The sequence below is a fragment of the Scyliorhinus torazame genome, chromosome 14 (assembly GCF_047496885.1).
Source record: "Scyliorhinus torazame isolate Kashiwa2021f chromosome 14, sScyTor2.1, whole genome shotgun sequence".
Taxonomy (NCBI): domain Eukaryota; kingdom Metazoa; phylum Chordata; class Chondrichthyes; order Carcharhiniformes; family Scyliorhinidae; genus Scyliorhinus; species Scyliorhinus torazame.
Window position 1 is genome coordinate 95421813 of NC_092720.1, and position 19703 is coordinate 95441515.

The window sequence follows — 19703 nt, forward strand, 5'->3', positions numbered from 1 at the left end:
AAGTTAAGGTTAATGCTTGAATTGTCTACTGCAACTGCCGATCTGCCAGACACAAATCAGTCAAAAGCCCGAAGGTTAAAATCTGATATGAAGTCCACAATGAGATGCAACTGCTTTTAATCTGTAAATGATTATGTGTTTTTCTTAAAAAGAAGGACAACAAATGACCTGTTAATGAGCTCCAAAACCACTGATACTTTTGAACAGTATTTTTAAAATTCTGTATAAAACCTCACAAGCCACATCCTGTCTCTTCATCTTAACTGACTCCTTGGTGTTTTCTTTTTATTTTGTTGGTGGCTGTTAAAGGTGTACTTCCCCAGTCAGACTTTAATAGGGCTCTTCAATTTACAAAGCAGCTAATTTTTCTTGGAAATCAATTTGAATTTCATTGCCTGCTGCAGTTTTCAAGTCAAAGAGAAACACCGAAGGATCCAATTTTGGGTGTTGGAGTATTTTTTAAATCTTGGATGCAAGCGAATTGTTAAGTTCAAAAGAAAGACATTTTGAAGGTGCTTTCTTACAGGATACAACCATTTCCATCTGGGAGGATGTTCTGTCTTGGTAGCATTTTGACATACATGAAGTATTAATATATTCATCAAGAGTCTGATTCTTCAGGGTATATACAGGAAAAACTGGATCTTCACAAATTGGCACAGCAGATGCAGGTTACCACAGTGGTGTTTTAGAAGGGGTTACAATAAAGCCTTTTTCCTTTAAAACACTCTTGTTTCAGCATGACTTTAATGACTACATTCCCAGTGTTTTAGTATCTGATATCTAAATAGATTTAAGGATGTTGATAGATTCAATGCTTGGCATATCTAGCAATCGGTAAAACAAATTATGATGATGGCACATTAGACAGGCATTCTCTTATATTATTACCTAGCCACTGAGCAAAGGGTCCAGGAAACCTAGTGGTACAAAGAAAGCCATCAAGTAAAAAAAATAGCCCTGGATTTACAATACAACACACATTATTATATTCTGCAAATACATATAACTAATTATATACGCCCTTCTCAAGAGCAATTAGATGGGCAACAATGCTGGTCTAGCCAGCCACGTCCACATCACTCAAAAGGATAGAAATATATAAAACAGTAAATATATTAAGATTCTAGTTGAAAATTGGATTGTTATAATTTAAACCATCTGCCTCCTAAGTAAGTGAATGTTGGAGATACATGAAAGGATCTGGGTCATGCTGTCACAGAACATAGTGATTTTTGACCTTTCGTTTGGGGCATTTGGAATCCACAATGGATCAAGCAATCCACTGCCCCCACTTCCTTTGTCTTTATGGGTACACATGGTATGAATAAATTAATCATAAGATAACATTTCAATAGAGGGAAACATTTAAAAAGCAGAGATGAAATGTAAATCAGGCTATTACATGTTGATGTTTTAAAATGTAATAATTACAAAGTAAAAAACAATTTTTTCCTGAATCTAAATAATATTTTCAACATGATCAAGCAAAGTTAAAAGTTAAAAACATTACCTTTTTTATATTAATTAAAGTGATGTGGGCTTTGCTGGCTAGGTCGGCATTTATTGCATATCCTTAAATGCCCTTGATGAGCTGCTGCCTTGAGCTGCTACTGTCCATGTCATGTAGGTACATGCTGTAAGGGTGGAAGCTCCAGGATTTTGCCCCTGCGAAAGTAAAGGAACGGATATAGTTCCAGGTCAGGAGACTGAGTGGCTTGGTGGGAAACTTCCAAGTATGGGTATTCCCATGTTTCCCATGTCCTTCTAGATGGTGGTGGTCATGGTTTGCAAGGTGCATGGACTGCTTCATTATCTGAGATGTCACAAATGGTGCTGAATATTGTGCAATCATCAGCGAACATACCCACTTCTGACCTTACGATGGAAGGAATGTCATTGATGAAGCAACTGAAGATGGTTAGGCCTATGACGCTACCCTGAGGAACTCCTATAGTGATGTCCTGGAGCTAAGGTGATTGACCTCCAACAACCATAATCATCTTCCTTTGTGCAAGGTATGATTCCAACCAGTGAAGAATTCCCCCACTGATTCCCATTGACTCTGGTTTTGCTAGGGCTCATTGATGCCACACTCAGTCAAATGCTGTCTTGATGTCAAGGGCAGTCATTCCCACCTCAGCTCTGGAATTCAGCTCTTTTTCCTCTACTGAAACCAAGGCTGTAATGAGGTCAGGAGCTGAGTGACCCTGGCGGAACCCAATCTGAGCGTCAGTGAGCAGGTTATTGATAAACAAGTGCTGCTTGATAGCACTGTTAATGATCCCTTCCATCACCAAACTGATGATCAAGACTAGATTGATGGATGGTTATTGGCTGGGTTGGATTTGACTTGATATTTGTGTACCTGGGAAATCTTCCATATTGCTGGGTAGATGCCAGTGTTCTTGCTGTACTGGAACAGCTTGGCTAGGGGCGTGGCAAGTTCGAGAGCCCAAGTCCTTAGTAGTACTGCTGAAAGGGATCAGAGCCTTTGCAGTATCCAGTGATTTCAGCTGTTTCTTAATATCACTGCTCTAGGATATCTATGACATCAATTTCCCCTTTGTTGAGTTGACCCATCCCAACATATCCTCCCACAGGTGCTGCAATAATGTGCTGACCACTGGAGATATTGGCAGATTATCAGCTGTACCCTTTCTTGTGCTGCACCTCAAAGCTTTTTAAAAAATAAATTTAGAGTACCCAATGTCATGATATTCGGATAAACATCATGGTGCAAACACACATACACACTGATGGACAGATCAACGGACCAATCAATACACATGCAACATCACAGCCAATCACAAGCAAGAGCAGACACACTATAAAACGGGGAACACGACACTTCTCATTCATTCTCGCAGGAGACAGCTCAGGGCACAGAGCTCACAGCAAGCCACTCAGACATTCACCATGTGCTGAGTGCCTCTCCAATATAGTGTTAGGGCTGGGTCCACAGGTCAGAGGGTAATGAACGAACCACAGTAACCAGTTTACAAATGTTAATGTTGTTAGTAATAAAACCTCCCGCAACCATGTTGGTTCGTCTGTGTAGCAGAGCACCCAACACGACACCCAATTCATTTTTTCCAATTAAGGGGCAATTTAGCGTGTTCAATCCACCTACTTAGCACATCTTTGGGTTGTGGGGGCGAAACCCACGCAAACACGGGGAGAATGTGCAAACTTCACACGGACAGTGATCCAGAGCCAGGATCGAACCTGGGACCTCGGCGCCGTGAGAGTGCAGTGTTACCACTGCGCCACCGTGCTGCCCTACTGCACCTCAAAGCTAAGGGACTTTTCACTACTGAGCGACAACAGGAACATGAGTGAGAATGAGGAGCAGGCTAGACTATTCAGGTCCAAGAAGGTAAAACTAAGGACAACTAATATGGCATTTTATAATCTGTGCTATTATGGGCAGCAATAATTGACTGATGCAGTAAATCACGCTCTTCTTCTAAGATGTTTGTGAATGGATTTTATACATAATAGAGATATGCAAAAAGGCTTTTATACTTCAGATTTATACTTTTATACTTCACAAAATGGGCCCAATTTGAACTGTTTAGGTGAATTGAGTTTGAGTGAGTTAAAATTTCATCTATTCTCTTTATTGCCAACATTTAAACTTCAAAATTAAGGTGGAGTATTGATCGAACAGCCTTTGTTGAAAACCTTTGTGTTCTAAGACTATCCTCATCACTATCATATCACAATTCTAATGTCCATTTAGCTATCTGGTGAGGTGCAGCTAGCTCTCGGGTCTTGATGCACTTCTTGTTAGTACTTTACTGGGAGAGCAGGATGATGCCAGGTGGGTTAAACGCTAGGCAGAAAAATGAAACTTTGGGGTTCCAAGGAGACATCAATGTGAGCCTGGCTCCTTCCTCTGATGTCAACTATCTGGCAGAGTCATCACCCAGCAGCAGAAATTGTATACAGACTGAGTGATGGTGCTGAAACTGTAAAGTGCAGTATTATACTGACTTTGAAATTTAAGTATGGACAGATTAACTGCTTATCGTCCTCAACCTAAATTTGTGTCCATTATGTTCAGCATAAAATACATCGCAAAATACTTTAAAGTGCTATTCCCACATCAGGGGTTTAGAGCTGCTTGGTGCTGAGCCTAGGTTCTGAAACACACAAATAACTTCCAGTGTCCTTCTTTATTTTCAGATCCTCCTTCATAGAATCATACAGCAAAGAAAGAGACCATTTTGCCTGTTGTAACTGTGCTGGCTCTCTGCAAGAGCAGATCAGCCAGTTCCACTCCCCTCCCCTTGCCTCTTGGCCATGCATTTTATTCTCCCTTCAGGTGCTCATTCAATTCACTTTTGATGACCATGATTGAATTTGCCTCCGCCATACTTTCGGGTAATACATTCCAACTCCTAACCACACACTGCGTGAAAAAAAAAAAAATTCCTCATGTCGCAGATGCTTCTCCTTCCAATCACCTTAAAAAGGGGTTCTCTGAGTCTCAACCTTTCCATTGCATCCCCCCCCCCACCCCCACCCCACCCACTCGCCTTGATAATCAGAAAAATTTCCTCCTATTGATTCTATCTGAGCCTCATATGATTTTGAACATCTCAATCAAATCTCCTCTCAATCTTTTCTTTCCGAAAGAGAAGAACAGCAACTTAGCCTACCTATCTAGTTAATTTATGTCCCCCGTCACTGGAACCATTCCCATAAATAGTTTTTGCACCCTCTCTAAAGCCTGTATCATAGAATAGAATTTACAGTGCAGAAGGAGGCCATTCAGCCCATCGAGTCTGCACCGGCCCTTGGAAAGAGCACCCTACTCAAGCCCCACAACTCCATCCTCTCCCCTTTATCCCCATAACCCAACCTAACCTTTTTGGACACGAAGGGCAATTTAGAATGGCCAATCCACCTAACCTGCACATCTTTGGAGGGTCACCACCCCCTGGGTTTCAGAGCTCCTGAGGGTCCTGGGAAAGAAATCAGACTGGCCTTTGGTTTACCGTTTCACTTGTTGGCAATAATTGGATTAATTTACAATTGTGTAGGCCTGTAGGAAGTTTACGATGTAACCTTTAGGAATTTCACAATATAAATATTATTGTTTTTATGTATGTATGTATTTCAATTAAGGGGAAATTTAGCATGGCCAAACCACCTACCGTGCACATCTTTGGGTTGTGGGTGTGAGACCCATGCAGACACAGGGAGAATGAGCAAACTCTACATGGACAGTGACCCGGGGCCGAACCCGGGTACTTGTCGCCTTTTAGGCAAGATGTTAAACTGAGGCAGCACCTATCCTTGGACATAAAAGATCCAGTGGCAGTATTTCCAAGAGTCGCTGGAAGTTATCCCTGGTAACCTCGCCAATATTTATTCCTCAATCAACATTGCAAGAACAGATTATCTGCTCATTACAGTCGGTGGGATTTTCTGGTCCTTCCCATTGCCCGGATCTTCCAGTCCTGAAGTCGACCCACGTTCCTCAGTGCCGGGACGGACGAGCCATGTAAATTGCCATTGACTTCAGCATGATTGGAAGATTCCATCGGTGGCCAAAAGCGAGCCCTGTGGGATAATCCGCCGTGGGCAGGCTGGAAAATTCTGGCCTTCATTGCTGTTTGTGGGAGCTTGATGCGCATAAATTGGCTGCCGCTTCTCTTATGTACAACAATGACTGCACTTCAAAAGTACTTGACCGACTGCCAATCACTTTGAGACATCCAGTGGTCATGACTGGTCCTATATAAATGGAAGTCTTTCTTTTTTCCCAATCCCTTTGATCTATTGAAGCCATTTTACAGAATTTAAGATCCAAGGTGATGGCAAGTTTTCAATCTGCAATTGACACTCGATAAAGCAGTTTAATCTTTGACAGTAGTTGTGAAACCAAGAAGCTGCAGGCATGTTGCAACATTTTATAAATTTTATGAAAAACTATTGCGACGAATCTGTTCAAGAAATAATTATCAGCGAAGGCATGGAAATTTGGAAACATTCTACTTCTCACAAATATCACAGGGAGAAGGTTACAAAGCACAGGTTGAAATTTTGAATACTTGGAAGAATAAATACATTGGGCGAGATCTACCGGCCATGTTGCAGCGAAAAGCAGCATGACCAGTTAATGCCGGGCAATTACACTTCAGGGATCTACCCAGCTCGCCACGCCTCACGAGATCTAACGTGATTATGTGAATCGTCGGCAAGTCTGCATATTGGAGTGAGACAGCTAGTCTCACTCTAATATGCTTTCCCAAGGTCTAACAAAGGTGTGGGTGGGATCTAACCCTGTTGCCTTGGAGAATTCAGGTGAGTGCTGTCCAGTACTAGTCTCCACAAATGGGGACCAGATGGAATGCCACTCATGGGGGGGTATCCCAGCCAACTGGAGGCCCCCCAGGTGCTTGCCTTCTGGGCAGGGTGGCACCCTGGCACAGCTGGTGCCACCTGGGCATCCTGGTAGTGCAATTTGGCACCTTGGCAGTGCCAGGCTGGCACTGCCAAGATGCCAAGCTGGCATTTTTCACGTGATGGGGATTGGGCCTGGGGGTTCCCTGCACGGGTGATGGGGGGGCTGGGAGGACCCCCTTATAGGTGAGTTGGACTTGGGAGGAGTTTGGGGGTCGCGTTGAGTGGGTCGAGAGATTCGGACGCCATTTTTAAATGGCATCCCGATCTCTCCCTGCACTGAGTACTCCGGTGAACAGAGCACCTCAGTACAGAAAATGGGGCTAAGTGCGGCCTCAACCATGCATTCCCTGCTGTGGCCCAAAATCTACCCAAATGGCCGTTTGATAGCGTGGTGTTTCTCAGCGCTCGGAGTGCCAAGAAACACCCAGCTAATCGCACGCTATGGGACTCTGTTCCCATTCAGGTAGATCGCGCCCATCATTCCAAAATGATAGTTATAGAAGTACAGGACTATATTGTTGTTATGGATAATTTAGTTAGTCAGCTAGTATGCTTGCTGTCAGGAGAAGCATAGCTGCTTGTACTTTTCTTCCCTCACTCTAATAATTCACTGGTTAGGTGTCAATCTTGGGAAATTGGAGATCTGTTCGTGTTTTGTGCACTGAGTTCGGCCAAATTCAGCCTGTGGGAGATGTTTAATTCAGTCAGAATCTACCCTGCAATGCCCCACTGGAAATCATTCACAGGTTGAATGCTGAGCTGAAAACAAGTTGGCGATGCAACTTGCCACTGCCTTCCAGGATTAATCTCCTGGACACTACTCTCCAATTCAGGAGAAAAATCATAGCGTAATAAAAACAAATTGTCTTTTCATTGTCTTTGAACACTGTTGTTTGGAAATGGGGGAAAGCTTTTTTTTTGACAGTTAAGAATCATCCAGTTAACATGAATAGTCCATTTGCTTTCCATTGGCATAGGAAGATGGTAAGCTGTGAAGATGGACCTTTTAGGTTGACAATGGCAAGGTGACATGGTGTGTTTGGAGGTTTACAGTAGCAGCTGTATAGAACCTTAGTTAGGCCACACTTGGAGTATAGTGTTCAATTCTGGTCGCCACACTACCAGAAGGATGTGGAGGCTTGAGAGAGGGTGCAGAAGAGATTTACCAGAATGTTGCCTGGTATGGAGGGCATTAGCTATGAGGAGCGGTTGAATAAACTCGGTTTGTTCTCACTGGAACGAAGAAGGTTGAGGGGAGGCCTGATAGAGGTCTACAAAATTATGAGGGGCATAGACAGAGTGGATAGTCAGAGACTTTTCCCCAGGGTAGAGGGGTCAATTACTAGGGGGCATAGGTTTAAGGTGAGAGGGGCAAGGTTTAGAGTAGATGTACGAGGCAAGTTTTTTACGCAGAGGGTAGTGGGTGCCTGGAACTCGCTACCGGAAAGCAGGGGCGATAGTGACATTTAAGGGGCATCTTGACAAATACATGAATAGGATGAGAATAGAGGGATACGGACCCAGGAAGTGTAGAAGATTGTAGTTTAGTCGGGCAGCATGGTCGGCACGGGCTTGGAGGGCCGAAGGGCCTGTTCCTGTGCTGTACATTTCTTTGTTCTTTGTTCTTTGTCATATGCTGAAACCTCCAGGAATATGCCCATGCACAGTTGGCAGTGCTATTTGGCGCAGGTTTATCTAAAGATTTTACTGCACATTCCGATGCATTCCAATACCAATTTAACAGAGATGTCAGAAATGAATTAGTCACACAGCCTGATTGTGTCTTTGTAGAGTGAGTGGAGTACAGCTTTGTGAGTGTTCACTCAAATACATGCATCGAGTCTTCACAATCTTTGTAGTCAGCTTTTGCAAGTGAGAAGAGCTGAAAAGACAATTTTCAGATGGTCAAGTTTGTAATGTGAATGTGATGAAATCAATAAGTTGCAGAAAGAAATCAGTTGAGCAAGAATGAGTAAGACTCATGATCTGCATGCTCTAACTAACTACATTGATGTTCAGTTAAAGTTGGACAAGGGTCCTTGGGACTTCAACCAGTGCAGTGTGTATGTTAAAGTTTAAAGGGTGGGGATCCTCAGTATGTAAATGCAGATGGATTAACGCTTTCCAAAAATATTTTCTTTTGAAGCAAGAGAAGCCTAAAATCGTTGAACCACTGGACTATGAGGCTGTCATTGAAGAAAGCGAGAGCCAAATTCAGGATCACCTCCTTAAAGATATGCTGCTTTTCCCCGACAATGATTTCTCTGTGAGTAGAACTTTTATATTTTAGAAATTTTTGCTTAAGTCCAGTTACAAATAAACACATCTCAAAATAAGGGTCGGAATTCGCCGGCATGGGAATTCTCTTTTCCCGCTGGCAGTGAACCCGCCCCCCCTCCCCCATAGGTTTCCTGGTGGCGTGGCGTGGTTTCAGTGGGAAGTCCCATTGACAAGCAGCGGGAAGAGAGAATTGCATCTGCAGCAAACGGAGTGCCGCCGAGAAATACATGGCTGGAGGATCGGAGAATCGCACCCAAGTTTTCTGATACATAGCGGTGTAAGTCAGGTGCAAATTCATTGCCTCTGTAAGTTGTTTCATTATTGTTTCAATGTACAAAGAGGTTTCGTCTTCACATCAGTGGTGATTTTAAAAGTTAGGCTGGCTTAATTGTGATTTAACCAGATTTGTACAGATTTCGGTGTTCATGTGGCGCAGTGGATAGCAACTTGTCTCGGAGCCAGAAGCTCTGGGTTTGAATTCCATTCCAGGACTTGATAGCCAAGGAATGTGTGTTCCTAGCACGGCCAAACAGGTTGAGTATCAGTCTGCAAATCCTTCCAACACACATCAGTGGCAGGCAGTAAGAGCAGGAGAGATTCCTGTTCAGCCATGCGATGGAAAGAACAATGGAGTCTGTACCATAACTATCCAAATCTCTAGGCTATAACATGCGTGTAAAAAAATTAATGTTTTTGCCAAATCAATTCGGATTCAACCATACAAATTGCATTGACCTGTGTTTGGTTTTCCTATTCTCTTTCACTTCACGTACAGCAAAAATAACAACTTGCATTGCTATAGCACCTTATTTGACCCTGCTTACTATGTTACTTTGTCTGATCTTGCTCTTGGCTTGTATCATTATTGGCTTATTTATGGTGGACTGAAATGAGTATTATAATGTTAACCAAATGTCAATGCATGCACAAACATGGGTGTCTGAATATCCGCAGTAGTGCACTGAGTTTCAGATGAAACTGGAACACCAGGTAAGTGTCCTGTGATACAGTAAGAAGTCTTACAACACCAGGTTAAAGTCAAACAGGTTTGTTTGGAATCACTAGCTTTCGGAGCGTTGCTCCGTCATCAGGTGAGTCACTAGATGAAGGAGCAATGCTCCGAAAGCTAGTGATTCCAACAAACCTGTTGGACTTTAACCTGGTGTTGTAAGACTTCTTACTGTGCCCGCCCCAGTCTCATGTGGGCATCTTCACACCATGTCCTGTGATAAGCAGCAGTCAATTTGTATTGCTTAACTCTGCTTTACTTGCAGCAATAGACTGACAATAGCAGTGTAACAGAAGCATTATTTATGAACCATATCCACCTACCTGTTCTTTGAGGCAGAAGATAATATGTGCATCAATCCCAAAGTGTGTAGAAATCCACCATGTACAGGTGGTGCATTTAACTGCAAACCATGTAATAGGTGCACCAGCACTTTTAGTTGAGGCTTTTGCAACTGTGTGTAATTAGAAATTCAGATTTAATTTACTTTGGATCCCAGTATGTAGAGATGCTCATAATTCGACAAGTGAAAGAACAGCCAGCAGATAAATTGAACACACCAATCATTTGATATCACCAAAGGACTGAACTGATTTAAATTATTTGCAAATCTCTTAGCTCACTTACCTGCTTGTCTGGAACAAAAACAAAATCAAATTTTAAAATAAATATTAAGAAGATTATTTGAAGTTGTTTTTAAAAACTGGATTACTGACTGATAATGCACTTAATCAATTTCTACCTTTGCTTTCTTCAGTATCTTTGGATGCATTCTGTCAACTTTAAATATACCCAGCCTGTCCCATACTGCCTCTTTATCAATATTTAGCTTCCCTAATGTCTCAATTACTTCGTCTTTCTCTAAGACTTGGGTAGCAACTTCTTCCTTAATAAAGATAAATGCCATATGTTCATGCAGTACCTCAGCCACGCCCCCTTGCCTCCATGCATGAATGGCCATTTTGGTCCCTAATTAACCCCATTCCTCCTATACCACCCTCTTACTATTTATGTGCTTAGAGAAGGCTGCTTTGCTTACTTCTTCTGTTACTTCCTCCCTGAATTTTCTACATTCAACTTGGTTATCAATTGAATTATCCACCTGATATGTGTCATATGCCCCCTTTCTCTGCTTTATCTTACTCTCCACCACTTTAATCATCCATTACCTTTAACCCTGTGACAATGTATCTCAACTCTACCCAAACCAGCTCTTCAAAGATAGCCCACTGTTCAGTTGGCCTTTTGCCTGCCAATCTTTGATTCCAATTTGCCTGAGCCAGATCTGTTCTCACCCACTGAAGTTGGTCCTGCCCCAATTAATTATTTTTTAATCTAGGTTATTCATTGTCCTTTTCCATCGCTAACCTAAACCTTATGACATTATGTTCACTGCGCCCTAAATGTTCCCCCCACTGATGCTTGATCCATTTGATCCACCTAATTCACCAGAACCAGATCCTGCCTCCATTTTCATTGGACAAGAAACATGTTGATCTGGAAAGTTCCCCTGAAAACACTTAATACATTTTTCCCCATCTCTGCCCTTTTATGTATTATTACCCAGGTTTATATTCGAAAATTCTCACACTAGAGACCAGTTACCAGCGGTGTACCACAGGGATCAGTGCTGGGTCCTCTGCTATTTGTGATTTTTATCAATGACTTGGAGGAGGAGGCTGAAGGGTGGGTCAGTAAATTTGCTGATGACACCAAGATTGGTGGAGTAGTGGATGAGGTGGAGGGCTGTTGTAGGCTGCAAAGAGACATTGATAGGATGCAGAGCTGGGCCGAAAAATGGCAGATGGAGTTTAACCCTGATAAGTGCGAGGTGATTCATTTTGGTAGAAAAAATTTGAATGCAGATGACAGGGTCAACGGCAGGGTTCTGAGGAATGTGGAGGTGGGGTTCATGTCCACAGATCTCTGAAGGTTGCCACTCAAGTGGATAGAACCATGAAGAAGGCTTATAGTGTTTATTAACAGGGGGCTTGAGTTTAAGAGCCGTGGGGTTATGCTGCAACTATACATGACCCTGGTGAGACCACATTTGGAGTATTGTGTGCAGTTCTGGTACCCTCATTATAGGAAGGATGTGGAAGCATTGGAAAGGGTGCAAATGAGATTTACCAGGATGCTGCCTGGTTTGCAGGATAGGTCTTATGAGGAAAGGTTGAGGGAGCTAGGGCTTTTCTCTTTGGAGTGGAGGTGGATGAGAGGCGACTTAATAGAGGTTTATAAGATAATGAGGGGGATAGATAGAGTGGACGTTCAGAGACTATTTCCTCGGGTGGATATAGCTGTTACAAGGGGGCACTACTATAAGATTCAGGGTGGGAGATATAGGAGGGATGTCCGAGGTAGGTTCTTTACTCAGAGAGTGGTTAGGGTGTGGAATGGACTGCCTGCTGTGATAGTGGAGTCGGACACTTTAGGAACTTTCAAGCGGTTATTGGACAGGCACATGGAGCACACCAGAATGACACGGAGTGGGATAGCTTGATCTTGGTTTCGGACAAAGCTCGGCACAACATCGAGGGCCGAAGGGCCTGTTCTGCGCTGTACTGTTCTATGTTCTATAACTAAAGTATTCCACTTTAATTTTTCTATAATTCTTGTACCACTCTGCAATTTCTGTGCAAATTAGATCCTCTATATCCTTCCCAGTAGTTTGTGGGCTATAGACTGCACCGATAGTGTAATAGCACCTCTGTTGTTTCTTACCTCTAACCAGATTGATTTTGTCCTTGACCTCTTTGAGGCATCCTCTTTCCAGCACTCCTCAATATTCTCCTAAATCAGTACTGCTACCTTTCCTCCTTTCTTTCCTTCCCAATCTTTCCTTCTCAATCTTTCCTGAACACCTTGTATCCAGGAATATGTTGTACCAAGCCTATTCAGGTATCTGTTATGGTGACAACATCATATTACCCTGTGGATATCTGCAGCTCATGAACCTTCTTCACCACATTCCATACATTTGCACATCTACAAAGTAAACCTAATTTAAACAATTGAAATGGGAATACCTTGGATGATGATGTTTCCATGGCATTGCTACCCTTGTCTCTCTTGCTGGAAGATGCTATGGAACTGGGAGATGCATTAAAAGCAAGGAAAGTGAATTGCCACAGCCTAGACTGCAGTTGCATTTATGTTGTGTCTTTCACAGAGCAAAGCATCTGAAGGTGCTTCACACAGGCTTATGGCAAAATGGATATTAAGACAGAGGAAAGATTATGAGGGGGTAAAAGGGCTCTCAGGGAGGTCTTAAAGGAGGAGAGAGGTGGAGCGGCACAGGGTTAAGAAGAGACCATACGGTCTTGCTCACCCATCATCCCTGTCTCAACCAAATGTCATTGACTCTTCATCCTGCAGCATTATTTCCAAATTTTAGCCTCATCTGCATATCCCTTTCTGGCTGTGCTCCTGCAACTTGATCTGTGGCTACAGTTTTTTTCAATGGGTTGGAGTTGGGATTGGAGGGGGCGGGCACGGTGCAGGTTCTGTGCCAATTTGTTGCCACAGCCCTGAAACCAGTTCCAAGCTGGCATCATTGAAGTCCGGTTGCAAATCGTGAGGCCTGGGGCAGTACTGTGGCGCAGTGCTTAGCACTGCTGCCTCACGGTGCCGAGGACCCTGGTTTAATCCCGGTCGCTGTCTGTCTGGAGTTTACACATTCTCCTCGTGTCAGCGTGGATCTCAACCCCACAACCCAAAAAGATGTGCAGATTAGATTAATTGCCTCACTAAATTGTCCCTTAATTGATAAAAAAGAATTGGGTGCTCGAAATTTATTTTAAATAAAGTAAATCGTGAGGCCTATTAATGCCTCACTCCCATGCCAACTGGAACTTTCATTCATCAATGTGGGATACCCTATAATGACCTGGACCATATTTCGGCCAATACAGTGGGTGGTTTCAGAGTTGGCGGGGAGGGGGTAGTGGGGGTTCGCATGAAAGACCATGCAAGGCATATATGCCTGGGCCACAAACCATCCCCTGGAGCCATGGCCCTCCCAGGGTCATGGTCAGGCATCTGTTGCTTTGTCACAGATCAACATCTATAACATTGGCCAATGATGCTGTTGATCACTGAGTGCTGAATGGCCTTCCATTGACTCTCCAGCATAGGGAGATCATGGGAGTCTTCTCCCTGGCCTTTCATTAGCTGGAGCCGTGAAGATTGTGGTGGGTGTGTCGAAAGCATGCTTGTGAGGTTGAGACCCAGAATTAGCCCCTATTTCTAGTCCCTGATCCCTATTGAAAATCCAGACCTGTGTCTCTGTATCTGGTCATCATCTAACTTTCTTACTCTTGTACCATATTTTATCTTCCATTCTGTCGCTCCAGAGCCTTTAGTAGGGCTGGTTGCACTAGAAATGGTGCAGAGGATATTCACCAGGATGTTGCTTGGGCTGGAGCATGTCAGCTCTGAAGAGAGGCTGGATAGGCTGGGGTTAGAGAAGAGAAGGCTGAGAAGGCCTGATTGAGATGTACAAAATTATGAAGGACATAGATAGGGTAAATAGGAAGAAATGTTTCCCCTTAGTTGAGGGGTCAATAACCAGTGGGCATTGATTTAAGGTAATGGGCAGGAAAAGCTTTTTCACCCATAGTGTGGTGGAAATCAGGAACTCACTGTCTGAAAGGGTGGTGAATGCTGGAACCCTCGCAACATTTAGAAAACATTTAGATGAGCACTTGAACCACTTTAGCTTACAAGGCTATGGACCAAGTGCTGGAAAATGGGACTAAAATTGATAGGGCCAGCGCAGACACAATGGACCGAAGGGCCTCCTTCTGTGCTGTAAATGGGCTGGATTCTTCTGCTCCAGCCGCCACAAGAACGGCACGGGTGAGATGCAGGCAATAGAGAAATCCATTGACCTTGGGTGGGTTCCTCCGGTCATCGGGCGGACGCGGCTGGAGAACCCTGCCCTATAAATGTATGAGGCTGAGCATGGTGCTGCTAAATGCTCTTCCCCAACTCCACTACTTAAAAATCCTCTTCAAAGTTACCTCTTTGAACATACTTTCAGTTACCCCAACCCTTCCCTCGTCTCATCAATTTCTGGTTATTTTCATCTGCATGAATACTTTTGGGACATTTTGTAGTATTAAAGTCATTATAAATGTCCATGTTGCTGTTGTCATCACCTCAAATTCCAGTTAAAATAATAACATTTCCCTAATGGAATGGCTTATAAGGTATTAACGGAAAACTATCCCAGATGAAGGCCAACGTATTGAAACAGCAGTGTGTGGGATTTATATTTTGTAAACATGGGTTTGTGAAAATATAAATTTCAGACCGAATGCATTTGTATTATGTTGTGAGTTTCTGATGGAGTCCAAGGAGCTTTGCTCTATAAGAAGAAACTTTACATTTTTCTCTGATTCAGGGAGTTAAAGTTGTATCAATGGGAGCCATTCCAATAACTGTTAACCTTCACTGTCCAATGATGGAGAGTTTCCAATTACATTGACTGGAAACCTTAACATATTTGGCCATTAAAATGTTTTTGTGAACTGATTATGTTTACATGTTTGTCACATTAAACCAACTTTGTAAACTGAAATGCCAGGCAAAGCAGATTACCAAAATTCCTTAGGCGTTGCACATGATGGAGACATTCACTCAAATTCAACTTTTTCTCTTCACTAATGTTAATAGAATAAACATTCCATTTTGCCAGTTCATTACTTACTGTTGGAACTCTTATTTTATCGTCTGATAAGAGTCAATAGTCCAATTGATTGGAGGTATCAAAATATGATTTTATTGCTAATTATTCACTTGAAGACACTTGGCTGAGAACTGAATCAAAGCTTTAGAAATTAAATATCAAATGATACATAAAAGGGTCAAACTCCTGGCAAAAAGCATAAAACATAAAAGCATAAAGAAATCAATTTAAACACAAACAGATAGATGATTCCAGAATCCATGAATGCAGGAATTCAGGAACAAGACTTCGACCATGAGGTCATACTTTTAAGGGAATTCTTACCTCTGGTTTAATCCCTCATTTACTCTCATTGGTTCCTAATTCTCAGCTGAGACCTCCTGGTTTGTTCAAATGAAGGTCTGTTACTTAGAGAATGATTTATTAATCAAACATTGGACATTACTTAAGATTGGCTGGTGGCTATCAAGACTAGCTCAGCATCTGCGTGCGCAGCCTTAGGAAGATTACTGGATATATTTCCCATCCACAGCTCGGCCCGGAGACCTTGCTGTAACTGATTAGTTGGTACATTCTTATTGCTGAATACACTGGAATACAATGCTTGATTCATCATATGAAGCATTGATTGAAACAATGTCTGGATTCCCACAGTCTAATTCATTATGTGAAACAATGACTGGATTTTCACAGTCAAGACACTTTAAATAATTTTTACCTCTCTGCCACAATTGGCACCTAAAACTATGAATAAATCAATAAATCAATACTCTATCAATTACCAGGGGCAGTGCCCGGGCAGCATGGCCGTCTCCCTGCCTCTCTCCTTCGGGGCTGTACTCAACTGTGCACCCCAGCGGATTCTGTTCACCGGGTGCACATTGTGGGGGACCTGTCATAATTTACGCCGGGGTGAATGGACTATCAGGCATAAACCCTTGATTTGCAGAATCAAACAGACACAAATGGAAGTCGGGATCCCCATTGCATCATTGATGGAGGGCGGGGACAATCGAGTGGGGAAATTCCTCCAGCATAAAAGCCATTTTGGGACTCCCGCACCAACTCTCTGCCCCCCTCCGAAATTCCCGCCTGCTGAAAATGGGGGTTGAAAATTCTCCCATACAATTGAATTGTAGGTAATTTGATTCTTTTCATTAGACTCTTGTAAAAGAAGTCGGTGAGCCAGAAATTCCTTCGGGCCTATTTTTGGGCCCAGACTATGTTCTTTTCGGCAGTGCACACTCCAATTCAAGAGGTCCAATGCTATCCCAAAATTGGGCTTCATCTGGAAATTACCTGCACCTAATGTGGCTCCACAGAACAGCCTGGTGGGGCAAGACTGTCTCCCTGGAGATGAGGTGAATTGGACAATGGAACTTTGTGGGGGGAATGTGTGTGTGTGTGGGGGGGGGCGGGGGTCATCATGTTGATTGTGAAATCAAGGGAACATTCCTGCTCATCTTGCCTTGACAAGGAGGTTTCTGTAAAAATTGAGAAAAAATGCTTATTTGATGACCACAGAGTGCCATTGAACTCACTTTTCATAGACATCTGGGTTCACAAGAGGTGCTTACAATCTGTGTTAGGCCCCTCCATGTAAAGACCAGTCTTAGGCAACCACCAGAGGGACCTGAAAACTGGTGTGACCAAATTTCGGTGAAATTTTGATATTTATTTAAACAAGCCCATAGGCACAAATTTCATAAATTAAACTGGAGGTGTGATTTTTAAATATGTAGAAAATAACTGCCAAAATAATATTTTTTGCGCAGTGGTGAAGATACCATGATATCCCAAAGCAGCAGTTCCTGTTGGTGGTGAAACAGCTGGTGGTGGGAGAAGTAATTAGGGAAATGGTCATCAACATATGAGTGAGACATAAATGTAAGTGTTGTGGGTGTCACTGAAATGTAGCAAGTTTATTTCCACTCCGATTATTTCCATTTATGTGCTTCTAATGAAATGGACATTTAAAACACAAAGGAAAGATCACCGAACCTCTCTTAAAACATGTAACCAAAATTATTGATTTTTTATGTCCAGACATCATCAATCCCAAGGGAAAGACGTACCGTATGTTCCACAGTGCCTGAAGGGGCAGAGAATGAGGCAGAACATCTACTAGTGAAACAGGTAAGGAATTAAATATGTATCGCAGTTCACTGCCAGACAGTGGCAATTGATAGGTGGCATTGAGGACAGCAGATTAGTTTAAATGACATTTGATGTATTGCAGAATTGCCTTCTTGTGCTGTGCTCATGTAGCAAATGTGATTCGAATTTTGAATTGCATTAGAATGGATGCAAGATTATACAGCTGATATTGCCAATAACTGATTTGTTAGCTTTGACTCTTGCACCTTGCTATTAGACACCTGGTAAAACCCCAGCATAAAAGTTACAACTAACAGACAAATTGTTTTCATTTCTGTTTGTTTCAGTACATTTTATGTTTGACAAAATAGTTTGTGCCAAAGGCATCAACAAAGGTAGCAACAAAACAGGTTGGCTGAATTTACCCGCAAACTTCCTGCTTATACAGAACTACATCGCGTCTACAGCAGAGTCATTCAGTCCAACTGCTGACATTTATACACCAGACGAGTCTTCCACTCTAAATATCTCTCACAACCACTTTATAAAGTCATCTCCACCATTTCGCAGTTACCTCAGAGCATGTGATCAATGCTTTCCATTAAAGAAGAAAATATATTTGAAACAATCCAAAATAATTAACAGGGCAGCATGGTAGCACAGTGGTTAGCACAGCTGCTTCACAGCTCCCAAGGTCCCAGGTTCGATTCCCGGCTTGGGTCACTATCTGTGCGGAGTCTGCACGTTCTCCCCGTGTCTGCGTGGGCTTCCTCCGGGTGCTCCGGTTTCCTCCCACATGTCCAAAGATGTGCAGGTTAGATGGATTGGCCAAGCTAAATTGCCGTTAGTGTCCAGAAAGGTTGGGTGGGATTACGTGGTTATGGGGATATGGACTTAAGTGGGGTGCTCTTTCCAAGGGCCGGTGCAGACTTGATGGGCCGAATGGCCTCCTTCTGCATTGTTAAATTCTATGATTCTAACACAGCAGAACTAAAGAAATAATTTGTGTGCTAGAAGCTCCATATATTCACATCCAGTGCCCTGTCCTTTGCAAACAGAGAGAACATGTCCACACTATGCTTTGTTCAACTGAACAAACCCTGAGGGACAGGCATTCCCTGGTTTATTCCCCAAGGCATTATACCTTGACCAATCAGAGTTGACCCTGCTTTGACCTTGAACAAAAACCAGGCAGTTAACCTTTCCCTGGTACATTCTCTATGGCAACGCCTCTACCAATTAAACTCCTCTTGCCAACCAATCGGCACTCTCTTTTCATGCAGTAAAAATTGTTGTTCTCTTTCCTTTAGATTTGGTATTCTTGCAAATCTGTCCTGATGAGTGCAAGATGAAAAATGTCAACAGCCTGTCTTTTTTTTCAGCGATTTCCAATCACCTTGTCACTCGGTTTTGTTTAAGGGCTGGTGTTCTCCTTGAAAGTCTCTCCAATGACAAGAATGAAATGGCTAATTGCTTGTTATTTTAATCTTTAAAACTTTTTTGATGATTCGACTGACTATTTAAACTTGCACTATGGGGGTAGCTTTAACCTCTAAAAAGGGTGGGTTTGTGTTGATGGAATTTTAAAACTTTAAAAAAACTCAAAGCCAAATCCAACTGACCTCAAACCCGCCCACTTTTTGTTTTAATGGAAGTGGGACGGGTATGAACGGGTGGGCAACCAACTTGATTCCAGGAGGTAGGTTGTTCATTTAAATATTATAATGAGGCTGTGTACCTTATTATTTGCCCAGTTGGTTTCCCATTTCTCCCTTCGTGTCATTGGATCACACCTCCCACCCACTCAGGCAATCATGCGTGATTGAAATGTCCTTTCCCTCTGCCCCCATCAGACCTCCATCTCCACTCCACCATCGAACTCGCCCATTCTCTGGACTCAGTCTCTTCTGCAGTGTTCTCCACCTGATAGGGAGCAAAGCCAGTCTGTCAGGCTGGCTTCCGACTGGATAAAGTACGCACACTCAGAACCTTTGAGTGAACCTGAGTTTCCTGACAATAGCTCCTCGCCCTAGGATGGATATTTGCCACTAGAAAGATGAGGGCACATTCCGGCCCGGGCGAGCAGGATCCTGCGTCTGGCAGCTGGCCAATGGAGGTTCCCATTGTGGCCGTCCCACGCCTTTGGGAAACGCACAGGCATGGGTGCGCAGCCGGTGAAGCGGAGGAATCTGCCGACGGAGAATC

At 43.0% G+C, this 19703-nt stretch overlaps 1 protein-coding gene across 7 annotated transcripts in view; it reads left to right on the forward strand.

The window, feature by feature from the left end:
* dock10 (dedicator of cytokinesis 10) overlaps window positions 1-19703 on the forward strand; it is a 526558-nt gene that overhangs the window by 205425 nt on the left and 301430 nt on the right. For all 7 annotated transcript variants that reach the window (XM_072474508.1, XM_072474511.1, XM_072474505.1 and 4 more), the window contains exons 2-3: window positions 8567-8686; window positions 17448-17537. In XM_072474508.1, coding sequence (XP_072330609.1) covers window positions 8567-8686; window positions 17448-17537 — 210 coding nt within the window. The remainder of the gene's footprint in view (window positions 1-8566; window positions 8687-17447; window positions 17538-19703) is intronic.